The following is a 14,035-nucleotide window of genomic DNA, read 5'->3' as shown; positions in this document are numbered from 1 at the left end:
ATTCTGCCTTTATGATATTTATAGAGCTTCAAATGTCTGGCCACCATTTACTTTCATTGAAAAGACCTACAGGGCTGAGATATTCTACAAATCTTAATTTTTGTTCAGCAGAAGAAAGAAAGTCATATACATCAGGGATGGCATGAGGGTGAGTAAATTATTTGAGAATTTTCATTTTTGTTTGAACTATCCCTTTAAGGTTTGTCAACTTAGAATTAATCATTAAGCATGTCAGTGATGTCGGCTATCTTCAGTGACTTAATTTCACTTTAAATAAAATCCGAAAACTCAACATGCTTCACAGAAATGGCTTGGAACTCAAAACTAAAATCTTCAGAAATGTTTTATACTTTTAAAGGGTTACTTTCACTTTTTCTCAATTCAGTGGTGCTTGCTAAGACAAGTGTCACTAGTACTATTGCTCATATATTGCCTAGGTATTAAAATTTGGTATGTAATGTGTGACACATTGTTTGTGCTAAATACATGAATAATAGCTTGATTTTGTAAGGCTTGTTGAGGAGAAATAAGCTGTCGATCAGACTTAAGGTTTTCACATAGTGGATAATAAAACAGGCAAACAATCCCTTAGACTAATATTAAAGTAGAGACTCTGGTCATATCTAGGGACCAAAATATAAAAAGAGACTTGGGATGGGTTCTTTTTGACTTGGGCCAGTAAGCAACCACCTAGCAACACCCTAGCAACCATATTGCAACATATTAAAAAACACTCTGAAAACCTTAGCAACAGCATACCAAAACCCTGGCAACCCCCATAATACCCTAGCATTGTGGTGGTGAGTCGGGCACGGGAAGCATTACTTGCATTGTCTTCAGAAAATATAGAAATTTATTTTTGCCTTAGCTTCTCAGCAGTTATCAGTATATGGCTTAGCCAAAAGTGGTTTGGCTAATGGGTTGTATCTTTGTATCTTTTTCTGGTTTAAAAAAAAATATTTAACAGAAATATAAATTGTTAAATAATATTTAGCATCAGACTCAGAGGTAGGTATGTTTCTGCAGAATAACTTCCTCTCAAAGGCATGCTTTCTACTAACCAAATAACCTCTAGCTAATGTAATTCTGAATTACATGATGGGCTGGAGGAATTAATTCACTTATTAAAATTGAATTGACTTGAGTCCAGGCTATGTGCATGTTTGTGTGTGAGAGCAAATGTGTTTGAACTTCAGATGTGTCTTGTAACTGACTGCTGTCTCCACATAGAGGGACCAAAGGCAAGGACATCAATACCATCAAGTCCCTCAGGGTCCTTCGAGTTCTGAGGCCCTTGAAGACCATCAAACGTTTACCCAAACTCAAGGTAATGCCCCACTGCCTGGTTTTCAGCCTGCTTAGCTCTTATCTTCTTCCTTTGAGAGCTTGCAGGTGGATTCCAATGTGTTTAGGTGTATGGTAATGTAATCAAATTCACCGAAGTGGAAGCTTATCGTTCGTGAAAGCTCATAATAGATCTATCGTCAGGTGAGGTGTCTACAGTCCTATTGAGCTATGATGATAAAAAGATGCTGATGCTTTTGTTTTCTGTGCTGTCAAAGGCCCACATAAACACTTAGCAGCTCTCATTTGCCCATTATGAAGAGACAGAAGGCAACTGATATGGCTATGATCTGAATGAAAAACTAACATACTGCTTTCTGCATACTGCACAGTGTACACTGAATGCTGCCTTGTACTTTAAACAAAAGTATGAAGAACTTTACATCAAGAACTTAAACAAAAATAAACCTTTTAAATGGTAGTATGCTATGTGCTGTCACATGATCTCATTATGTGTATTTAAATTCTGCAAGTGGCGTCCAGTAATCGCCTCAAATATATAACGTTACTCTAAAACGTAATAATGTAATAAAAACTGTAATGGCAGTTGATCATAAAATTTGTCAATTAGGAGATGTTAAAAGTCCTACCGTATACATACTGCATACTGCAGTATTCAGAGTAGTATTGTAGTATACTTTTCCGAAAATAGCCTGTGGTAGACAGTTGCACAGATAGTGTACTGCTTAAGATGAACCTTAAAACAATCATAAACATTTTTAATTATTTAATATAAACCCAATGTGCAAGTGTTTTCTGTCATTGTTTCAATGTTTTATGTTTTGTGTAAGATATCTTCGTTGCCGTGTGTGTATCAGGCAGGGATGAACATTAACAGTCTCCCTGCATCATTCTCCCTAATCAAATCACACACTTAGCCACACAAACAAATCGTTTTAGAGACACTCACTGTTATCTCATTACATGGCCAAATTATGCATTTAAACTTACATTTCACACAATACTTTATTAATTTGGCTGAAGATTTGTCACCAATGACATTAGCACAAATAACAGACTAATTAATAGAACCGCAGTTTGCCCCAGTTTCAATACTAATGCAAAGATAAAGCCACACAGGGACACAGAGACATTTATCCTGTGCATGAAGATCTTATTAGCATTAATGTACAGAAAATATACTACTCAGTGCTATTAATGATACCCTGAGGACATTAAGCCAGCCGAAATGACAGAAAATGAGAAGATTTAAACATTTCCCCGCTCCTGTTTTATTCCTCGGACTGAGTGATATGATCTGGAGCATGTTATCAAATACGTTTCTGCCACAACCTGCACTTGGCGTAGTTGTGGATTTTCACGAGGGCTTTGTGACTTTAACATGAGGTGACACATTCTATTCTAATGGATTTAACAAAGGTGCGCATTACGGTCTGTTTGCGTGGGATCTGATTTATGCTGTTTGTGTGTCCCTAGGCCGTGTTTGACTGCGTGGTGAACTCGTTGAAGAACGTCCTCAACATCCTCATCGTTTACATCCTCTTCATGTTCATCTTTGCGGTCATTGCTGTGCAGCTTTTCAAGGGGAAGTTCTTTCACTGCACTGATGAGTCCAAAGCACTGGAGAAAGACTGCAGGTATAGCTTTGCTGAGACTAGACTGTCTATGTATATTCTTTATATTTTATGTATGTATGTATGTATGTATGTATGGATGGATGGATGGATGGATGGAAAAAGTAGGGAGTGGGAACAGAGGAAGGAAAGAAATAGAATGGAACAAAAGAAGATAGGAGGGGTAGAAAAAGAAAAAAGATGTGAGAGAAGGAATTAACAGAAGGAAGTAAAGTAGAAACAAACAAGTTAAGGAAGAAAGGGTGGATGGATGGATGGATGGATGGATGGATGGATGGATGGATGGATGGATGGATGGATGGATGGATGGATGGAAGAATGAAGAGAGGCAAGAAAGGAAAGAAGGGAAGAATGAAGGAAGAAAGGATGCATGGAAAGAAGGTAAATTAAGGAAGGAAGGAAAGAAAGAATGAAATGGAAGTTGATAAAGAAAAATGTAAAGAGGAAGGAGAATGTTGTAAGAAATATACCGTAAAGAAGCAGAAAAGGAAGTAAAGAAAAAGGAAGGGAGAAAGGAAAGGGATGGATGGATGGATGGATGGATGGATGGATGGATGGATGGATGGATGGATGGATGGATGGAAAAAGAAGGGAGTGGGAACAGAGGAATGAAAGAAAAATGATGGAATAAAAGAAGATAAGAAAATAAAAAAGATGTGAGAGAAGGAATTAACAGAAGGAAGTAAAGTAGGAACAAACAAGTTAAGGAAGAAAGGATGGATGGATGGAAAAAAGTAGGTAGGGCAACGAAGAAAGGCAACAAGGGAAAGAAGGAAAGAAGGAAGGGAAAAAGGAAAGAGTAAAGTATAGAAAAAGGAAGGAAGATGAAGGATGCATTGAATTAAGGTAAAGTAAGGAAGGTAATAAATGAAATAGAAGTCAAGAAAGAAAAAAGTTAAGGAAGTGGGAGGATTTAAGGACAGAGGGATAGATGGATGGAAAACAAAGTGAGAGGATATAAAGGAAGAAAAGAAAGAATGGAAAAAGAGGAAAGGAAGGGTGAAAGGAAAAATGGAAGTGAAGGAAGAAAGGAAAAATGGAAGTGAAGGAAGGAAGGAATGAAGTAAGGAAGGAAGATTAAGGAAAAAATGAACAACAAAGTAAAGTAAAGAACTAAAGAAAGAATACATGAAAGGGGAAGTAGAAGGATGTAAGACAGGAAGGATAACAGAAAGGAAATAACAGAAAGGAAACATGGAACAAAGGAAAGATAGAAAATAAAAAAAAAACAAAGGAAGAGAGGAAGGAAGAGAAAATATACAAGAAATCAGTAAAGTCAATTAAGGAAGAGAAAGGAAACATGGGTGGAAGAAAGGAGAATTACACAATGGTGGAATATAAGTTTCATCTATCTGCCTGTACTCAGGGGTCAGTTCCTGGAGTATGACAATGATGGAGTGGCCATGACCCTGCCGCGGAAGTGGGAGAAGTATGATTTTCATTATGACAATGTCCTGTGGGCCTTTCTGACCTTGTTCACCGTTTCCACAGGAGAGGGCTGGCCAACGTGAGTCTTCCTCGTCACTTACACAGAGCAGCTGCACTCACACACTGTAATCATACAGAAGCACTTAATGTTGGTTTTCTTACTCTTATACCTCTCCTTTATTTACTCTCTGTTTTGATCAATTCCTGTTTTTAGTTGGCTTTCTGGCATAGTCTTATATTCTCTCTATCTTTGTCCTCTCTTCTTGCTGCCCTCTACTCTCTTGTAGCTCCATGTTTTTACTAGAAAAACATAGACTTCATTATGAACATAAAAAAGCTGTATAGAAATTCATGCAAAGCTTCAACAATACAATCCAAAAGTTCTTCAGAACTTAAGTTCCTCTTTATCTAAGTTTACGAGCTGCATCTGGTTCTTTGGGATATCTCTGCATTTCTGATTAGAATTTTTTTTTTTCATGATTAAGGACACATAATCCTAACCAATCTGTAAACACTGTTTCCCTCTCTGAGGGCTCGATGTGATGTTTTTGGTCTCTTTTTCTGGCTTGGGTCTTGAATTTACAAAGTTCTTAAATTTGTAATTGGACTTTTTTATGTATAGACTGTGCACATATCTTTTTTGGGCTTATTGCCATTTTATAGACAGGGCCAGTCAGAGGAGGAGACAGGATAAAAAATGACTCTTAATACATTTTGTCCTTGTCTTATTGTGCAAAATTCATCAGCGCATGTTATTCCAAAGAGAAAAATAAAACGTTTTCCTTTGTAATCTTAAATAAAAATGTAATAACTTTCTCTGCCTCTGAAATGACTTTTCTTTTTGGTTCATGTCACTTTGGCCATGTGGGAAGGGAACATACTGTAATGCCAACCAAATAGATAACTAGGCACTTTTTGGACTAGTTAGCATTTCTTGGGGCACTGCTGTAGGTAATACAGACTTTAATGTTAATGTAATAAAGGTTACAACAATAATAGCAAAAGTCAATCCAATTTCATTCCTGATGGAGTCCTGTCTTACTTTTTGTCTTGTTGAATTTTGTATTAATTGGAAATACATCACAACATAGTAGTAAAATGGGAACATTAAATGGAGAAAAAATCTCATGGTCATCTTGCTTATATTCTCTCTGTTTCTCTAGAGTACTGAAACACTCTGTGGACGCCACATATGAGGACCAGGGTCCCAGCCCCGGTTACCGAATGGAAACCTCCATCTTCTATGTGGTCTACTTCATCGTCTTCCCCTTCTTCTTCGTCAACATCTTTGTGGCCTTGATCATCATTACTTTCCAGGAGCAGGGAGATAAAGCGATGTCAGAGTGCAGCTTGGAAAAGAACGAGGTACTTAGAAAGAGCAGGGACAGATTTAGGGCGCAGGTAGAAGCCTACTTAGTCAGTTAAAATAAACCTTGAGAGAACTAGTAAATTGTATGCCAGCAAACTGTAGGTGCCAATGTCTCATGCAAGGGCAAAGTCTTGTTCATATACGCATGGACAGCTGCCTGAAAGAGAAAGGCTCTAAAGAGAATTCCTCTCACCTGTGCGAGGCCAATGCACCTGTCCATCTACATCTCCACTACCTTGACTCTAAGCACCTCTGACAAACACACACACAGAGCACAGAATTAAACCTCAGGTATCAAACCAGTCAAGCAGACCTCGATCAACTCTCTGCCTCAAGTCAAGTCATTTTTATTTATATAGTGCTTTTCACAACACACATCGTTTCAAAGCAGCTTTATAGGAGGCTTTTGCATTAACAAAAACTAAAAATGAAACTGTAATATATATATATATATATATATATATATATATATATATATATATATATAAAGTCTTACAGTGATCATTGTGTAGTTTGATTATATATGATTGTAAATGATGCAAAGAAATAAAATAATAATTGTATTTAGAACTGTGAGCAAGCTAAAGGCAACTGTGGCAAGGAAAACAAAACTCCATAAGTATTGGTAAACTCCATTAGTATGGGTATTGCCTCTGTTCCAATACCTAGCTGTCTATTGCCTACTAAGGAAGCTACCTTCTAAGGCAGCATCCTAATCTTTATGAAACCTTATAAATAACTGATTTGGAGCTACACAGGGAAGAAAATCATTGCGCTACACAAACAGTGTCTCTCACTGGTCAAGTCGGTAATGCTTTAAAATGCTTTCTAGGTGGGCAGCTCACTAGATTTATGAACATCGCTCTTTCCCTGTTGATTTCTCTCTTTTCTGATTCTTTTCTCTATAAATCTCTGTCTGTCATTCTTTCTTTATATCTCTTTCTCTCAGAGGAGATATTAGTTTCAGGTTTTCAATATTTAGCTGTGTTATAACACTTTTTTGATTTGTGCCAGTGCTGGTTTGATGTTTGTCTTCTATCACTCTGACTTTCATTCATTTGATTTAGAGATCTCTGGGAATACCAAAGCTTGCTTCTAATAATTAAACAGGAAAGATCAAAATATCAACTGTGATCAGAGTGATGAGTAGTTATCAGCCTATAGATCTTCTCTGCAACATTTTTGCTCAAGGTAACTGAGAATGCTTTGATTTAATCTACAGCGAGCCTGTATAGACTTTGCCATCAACGCCAAGCCACTGACACGCTACATGCCAGTGGACAAGCAATCTTACCAGTACAAAATGTGGAAGTTTGTGGTGTCCACTCCGTTTGAGTACTCCATCCTGACCATGATCGCCATCAACACAGTGGTGCTTATGATGAAGGTAAAACATCTACTGTTATCTTCAGTAGTTTTATGATATCAGTCATTGTGGGACAGTGATTTGTGGGACAGATAATGGAAACCAATGAGGTTTCTGCCCAGTTTTTGAATCCATGTTTACATTGAAATACCAATGATGACATCTTCAGATCTCATTTGTTTGTTCTGATGGTCTTTGGTTAGAGAAATAGATCAGATCCTAAGGAAATCCTCCAAATCTCTATGATATATGTAGACAATTTCAACACTGAAATTGCTTTCCCTTGTTGAAGCTGAGTGCCTTGCACCTGATAATATTTATGTAGAGTAGATGGACTTAATCTTTAATGCGACAGCAAAAGAAATACGGCAGTATTTTACATAAGTTGTCAGTTTGATGTCTGAATTGAATGTGATGAGATAAAAAAAAAGGTACTGCAAAAGAAAACAACAATACAAAGACAACATATCTTTCTGTTGTGTTGTCTTTGCTGGCTGCTCACAACAACAACAACATCAACAAAAAATACAGCACAACATTGTATTCTGATCCATTAACGAATGACTTGTTATGTGCAGGTTCTTGGTAAACGTACTCCCGAACTCATGAGTTATTTGTTTAAATCAACCCAGTGAATTCCTTGCTGAATCCATCAGAGCGGTTACTGTATTAACTGTGTTAATTCTTGTAATTAATGTTTTTGGGGGAGGGGGGGCTTTATTTTTAAATGAAATAAAATAATAATAAGAATTCAGAGGTTTTTTAGATTAAATCAATGGTTACAAACATATAAGCATAATGCTGTGTTCCTCAAGGAACACAGCATTATGCTTATATGTTTTAGATTAAATCAATGGTTACAAACATATAAGCATAATGCTGTGTTCCTTGAGGAACAGTCTGGTGCAATCCAGAGTTCATCAGTCAATTGTCTGTTTGGAGAGCTGCCAACAGGTATCGCCCTCTTGTCCTTTGTCTATAAGTGAAAGCATTAAGACTTTGCAGAGGTTGTAGATGCATGATGAGAAACTCCAACACACATTGGAATCAAGCAACATTGATTATTGCATATAAAATTAAGCATTCATAAATTCAGTTATGAATAAGTCATCTCTCATTTTGGATTCCTAAAAGTCTATTTTACAAGTCTTTTGAAAATTGAGTGTGTGCAGAGTGAGTTATTATTACAATTTTTCTTCTTCTTCTGCAGTTCCACAAAGCCCCTGAACCATATGAGGACATGTTGAAGTGGCTGAACACCATTTTCACAGCTCTCTTCACTCTGGAGTGCATCCTCAAGGTCATCGCCTTCGGTCCTCTGGTGAGAGTGGAGAGAATCTAATATTAAAAAGTTTTTAGCATTACAGTTTAAAGCTGAAATGTGTCATTTTTTGGGGGGGTTTATTTCCAGCGAAAAGTGTAAACAGTGGAGTGCTGTGCCAATTGTGTCACCAAACAGAAGAGCAAAAATAAGGATTGTTTTCAGACTTGTTTCTTGTTCAATCCCCTGTCTTACATTGGTTGAACAATAGTTAGTCCTACCCAAACCTTGCGCCATTGGTTGATCCAATGTTGCTGTGATGGGCTGGTTATTGTTGTTGTTGCATATTAAGCAGCAATAGAAGAATGTTACTAGAATTGCAAAAATTTTATAAATCAATAACTTTTTTATTTATAAGACACTTTGAACTCTATTACAACAACAGTTTTAGTGGGAAAAAAGTGCATATTGAATGTCACATATTATGAGTGATTTATTTGAAATACTTTTTAGGTGCACTGGTATGTTAAAAATTACCAAATTTCAGCCATGCAGCTCTATGTGGCTGTAGGTTTCTCTGGCTTGTTATTTGTTAACCTATCAGTTTATATGGTGTATGCTGATTGGTCATTTGACTTGTAATTGGGTAGCCAGTTAACTAGTTTCTTTTTTTGTCTAATATGGCTCAGTTTTGCAGATATGCTGGTTTTTCTGCAGTGTGCTGCTAGAGTTTTTCTCGTAAAAAAATTTATTTGCTCAGGTGGTTTGCTGGGGCTTTTCTTCCACCAGCTTGCATGGTAAGATCTGCTTTTGAAGTGCATCTTTAACTAGGTAAGCCTTAGCCTAATCTGGCTGGCACACATTGCTGTTTTATGTCATTAGATGAAATAAATACACACATAGCTAGTCTAAATCACCATTTAAATAATTTCTGGGCTTTCCTGGCCATTTAAGCAATTCGGCGTAGCAGGCACAAATAGAAGTATAGTTCATTATCGTTACGGCATTTGGCCTGTGGCCAAGGCACACCTAGCTAGCATACCTTCTGTGCTCATGGCTCTTCGTAACAGCAGCAGTCTTGGCAATAGATCTGCTTGGTTGGGGGGGTTGAATTTTGTGTTTATGTGTTATGTGTTTTCTGTTGCTTCCCTGCTTTGTTGAGGTATTCTTGATAATGTCTATTTGTGTAGCATGTCACATGTCATACATGCTCGGTGCAGCATGTCTTGCATTTTGTCTAATTGTGCAGAAGCAGCAGCATGTCCACATGCTAACTCTGTTTGTATGTGTATTTGCTGTGCAGCAGCAGAAGCAGAGTTAGCAAATGTAGTCCGCCAAGACCAATATGTCATACCCACATTAAAATGCTCAATCTTTCTGAACTGTGAACTGTCATGACTTGATCTGTTTATATGTCAGCCAGATAGCCCTTTGGTGTACATGGTACTTTGGTTTTTGCTAGAATAAACTTACGTAATTAAACCAGACTGAATGCTGATATTCAGAATATTGGCACTGCTAGGCTAGTTTGATCCAAGGTTGAAAGAAACAGAAAGAGAAAAGTGAGAGTATGAATAGCTAATGGTTGTTAGTTCAGCTTCAGGGCTGTTGGTCACGCAAGAAGTGTAAAATCTGTGAGAGGGTCATGATGGCTCTGTGGGTGGGAAGATTGTGTGAGAATGATTTCAGTATGAGCGTATGGGTGTGTGTGGTGCTATACTGTATAAATCTCTTCTCAGTGCCGGCTGGTCTGACCCACAACAGAAGGTCTCATCTCAAGCTCCATTTCCATTTATGAGGCTCATTTATTAAGAGGCTTTTCTGGTGCAATACACGTATATTTACCTTCACCTGTTCAGAGCTCAGGGCTTATGAATGGGTCTGGCTTATGTTGATGACTGGCATCCATGTCTAACAGCACTCAACAAATCTCAGTGTTGTTCAGGAGAGATATGGACACAAGGCCCTGACAGAACGACCTGCTGTAAATTATCTGTTACACGACTCACCAATGTCTGCTTTTGAGCCTGTGTATGTACTTTGTTATTTAGCATACATAACTATAGTTACTGATCATACTTGGGGTTAGGGGTTCGTTCTGATCTTCAGAGTGTATCTCGGCCCTCACCATCCTGGGGACGGCAGTGTTTCTAGCTTTTTTAAGAACATATTTTTGTTGGAATTAAGTGAAGCTGCTATATATTTTCTTAATGTTTGCAGAACTACCTGAAAGATGCATGGAACATTTTTGACTTTGTTACTGTGCTGGGGAGCATCACAGACATCCTGGTAACAGAGATCAAGGTGAGTCCGCAAAGAGATACATCAAAGAACCAAATTCAAAACAAGTATTTTGATTTAAAGAAAGCAAACATTAAAATATTCAGAGATTTCCCATTTGATATCCAATAAGGTATTTGTCAGTGCAGCTTTACTGCATTTACTGAGGACCTCATTAAAATGGCTTTTTGTGTGAGCTTTCGGTGTTTATTTCTGTGTTGCATTCGTGTCACATTTGTTGTATGCTTTCAGTTTGTCTCTATTTCTCTGGTCTATGGCTAAAGTTACGGGGACAGTTTAGGAACTTCCCACTGTACATCAGACTACAAACATACAAGTGGAAAGTATTAACATATACAGTAAATAAGTGAATAAACAGCCACTTTCAAACCCGATTTAACTGATTCGCTCCAAGCAACCTTTGCTCCTGTGTATTACAAACTAATTCTATTTAGCCTTTAATCATTCAACATGTTATAAGACCAATCATGTGCAGCTGACAGTCCAGAGATGTCCCTGATGAGTTTTGATAGCTGATTCTGTGTGAGTCGGAGATGGACTCCGGCCTCTCCTAATGATTTCACTGTGACTCTATTTTCATGCTAAATCTCTGTTGGCACCTGTCTGCTTCTGTTCCCAATGGACTGCGCAGATGGTAAGTGGATTCATCGGTCTTGCTCTGCCAGTGTCTTTTCAAACCTCTCCTCCTGTCAAACATCTGTATGCTAATGTTGCTGCTCACATTTATACCTGCTAAGTTCAGCTTCACTATTGTTGAGCATGTTCAAGCCAGCACCAGGCTGAGATGTGAAGGACATTTTTAGTTTGAAAGCTCTATTTACATTGATGGATGGATTTCTTTATTTCTTTCCCCATTTCGTTCCCAGGATTGAAGTACAATTTTATATATATATATAAAAAAAAAAAACTTGGAATGAATAATTAAGAAAAGCAGCCACTAAGTGCCCAACATACAGGTATCTTCAATACTGTTTAAAAAGCATCCCAGGTTGAGAAAATGGTTGAGAAAATGTAAAGAGTATGTCTGTAAATTCTAGGCAAAATGTGGCCACTTTTAAGATGCTAAAATATAACACCGTTTTGATTTATATTGGATTTTTTTAGTCACAACATAATTCCCATAGTTCCATTTCTATTATTCCATAGTTGTGATGACTTTACTATTACATTTACTATTCTAAAATGTGAAAAAAGAAATGAAATAAAAAATATAAGTGACCCTAAATGTTTGAATGGTAGTGTATATATGCGTGGCAATTAGGACTGCTTTATGTAATTTACACTTGAGAGAAACTTGAAGAAACCTTGAAGAAAAACATGAAGAAGTGTCTGGGACATGTTGCAAACAAGTGAAGATGAAAAATAACTTGTTATTAAGAGGTTTTGTTTGGCACAAAGCTAACTGGAGTGGTCACGGGTATAAAGTATATTGGCTATTTTAAAACAACTTTGAATTTCGCTCATCCAATCAGATTTCAGAGTTGGAACTATCTGTTTTATAATGTTAGTTTTACTGTTTTGTGTCTTTTGTTTGTTTTTTGTTTTGACTGTTTTTACACTGATGTGTTGGGTGTAATCTGAAAACAAATTAATTAGGTTGGCTTGAAAAAGACAATTTACTGATCATCATCATCATCTTCTTCTTCTCCAACTCCTAAAGCTTTCAAACTGTAGTACATGCACCAAAATTTCCACAGACCTTCAGGCTTCTTTTTGAAAATGGTTTTAGAAAGTAATTTGTAATGTGATTAATTTTCCCATTAATTAATAAGTAATCTGAATACAATTTGTGATAAGTCAAGTAATAAGCAATTTGTAGTGGATTACTATTTTGAGTAATTTACCCAACACTGTGCCAGTCTTATTCATTTGTTTGATTAATAATCTCATCTTTTGGTTTCCATCAATTGATTTCCAAATAAACTAATCAAAGAAAATAATCAAATGAGACTATCCTTCATTTGGAAATTGTATCCAAACTTACGACATCTAAACTATTTCTTTGTTGAATTTTGCATCATTTACCATAACTGTGATGTTAAATACTAATTCTGTGAAATGATGAGATTTTGGTCATACCGCCCACCCCTAATAGATATGTTTATTTTAATCTTACAGCATGTTCATACAAAGCTATTAATACATCAAAATAAGACTTGTGATCAACACCACTGTCCTGCATGAGACTAACTAGTTATAAGACCTTACATATGAAACTAACAAACTGTTTCCGACAGTTTGACCAACTGAGGGTGCAGCCTCATCTTAGATTAAGAGACTGAGCCAGTGATGCACCTGCAATCTCTCTTTCTGTCTGTCTCCAGGACAAGAGGATTAATCTGAGTTTCCTGAGACTTTTTCGGGCCGCTCGTCTTATTAAACTCCTCCGGCAGGGCTACACCATCCGCATCCTGCTCTGGACCTTTGTTCAGTCCTTCAAGGTCTGACCTAAACATTTGACCTTGAACTTGGACAACACAGATAAGAAATTGCAAATTGCTTATTTCAGTATGCTTTACTGTTTGAAGTATGTATTGATAAATACCAGGCTGCCAGGCTCACTGCATGTTATGTGTTCTTTAAAAACATAATAAAAACAAGACTGGACTCTTTTAGTTTTGATTAATGCTGTTGTTTAAAGACTTTACATTACATTTTACATTAAAAACAATAATGAGAGGCATTACATTACACTCCTTACACATCTGTATTTTGCCCCTCAGGCTCTGCCGTATGTGTGTCTCCTCATCGCCATGCTCTTCTTCATCTACGCCATCATTGGGATGCAGGTGAGATCGACAGAGGTCCATATTTTTGAAGCACAATTCACAAGCCCCTGCTGCTGTCTTTTAAACTTTACCCTTCTTGCGACATTCCACGCAACAAGTGGATCTCATCTCCAGAGCTGCTACATGCATGTGGCGTTTACAGTTTCAACATAATTAATTAATTATTGATCCTGAGCTCATTGATAATGACCTTCTGTGTAAAAATGACAGCCACACATCTTGAACTATGAGCATTGTTGCAAAGTTGCATGGGCAAGTGGTGTTTCTCTGTGATGTGAATGCTTCTTAATATCATATGCTGCGTTCGAGTCGAGTTTAGCACACATGAATGCCACCATAAACTTGTAGGAAACTCTGGATTTTCTAAAGGTGAATGAAGTTTGTTCATTTTTGACCACGTTAAAATTTTTATCCTATTCTATATCCTAGTTAGCTGTAAGTAAGCCATTCATAGGTTAATTTTCCTGAAAAGTGTATATACTTTGGCGGGATCAAAACCTTGGTATGTTTGCTTGAACTGCCCAACACAGCAACATTGTTTCAACCAATGGCATGTGTTTGGGGCAGAACGCTCTGTTTGTT

The 14,035-nt window shown here is 37.2% G+C and overlaps 1 protein-coding gene across 1 annotated transcript in view; it reads left to right on the top strand.

Annotated features, from left to right (window-relative positions):
* The window catches only part of cacna1bb (calcium channel, voltage-dependent, N type, alpha 1B subunit, b), a 174,726-nt gene that overhangs the window by 126,156 nt on the left and 34,535 nt on the right, over nt 1-14,035 (top strand). Inside the window, exons 30-38 of the mRNA XM_052103921.1 lie at nt 1,231-1,327; nt 2,782-2,942; nt 4,306-4,446; nt 5,531-5,732; nt 6,959-7,123; nt 8,313-8,423; nt 10,584-10,667; nt 12,989-13,105; nt 13,388-13,453. Coding sequence (XP_051959881.1) covers nt 1,231-1,327; nt 2,782-2,942; nt 4,306-4,446; nt 5,531-5,732; nt 6,959-7,123; nt 8,313-8,423; nt 10,584-10,667; nt 12,989-13,105; nt 13,388-13,453 — 1,144 coding nt within the window. The remainder of the gene's footprint in view (nt 1-1,230; nt 1,328-2,781; nt 2,943-4,305; nt 4,447-5,530; nt 5,733-6,958; nt 7,124-8,312; nt 8,424-10,583; nt 10,668-12,988; nt 13,106-13,387; nt 13,454-14,035) is intronic.

The sequence above is a fragment of the Xyrauchen texanus genome, chromosome 34 (assembly GCF_025860055.1).
Source record: "Xyrauchen texanus isolate HMW12.3.18 chromosome 34, RBS_HiC_50CHRs, whole genome shotgun sequence".
Lineage (NCBI taxonomy): Eukaryota > Metazoa > Chordata > Actinopteri > Cypriniformes > Catostomidae > Xyrauchen > Xyrauchen texanus.
The sequence above is the reverse complement of the archived record's forward strand: the minus strand, read 5'-3'. Positions and strand labels throughout refer to the sequence as shown.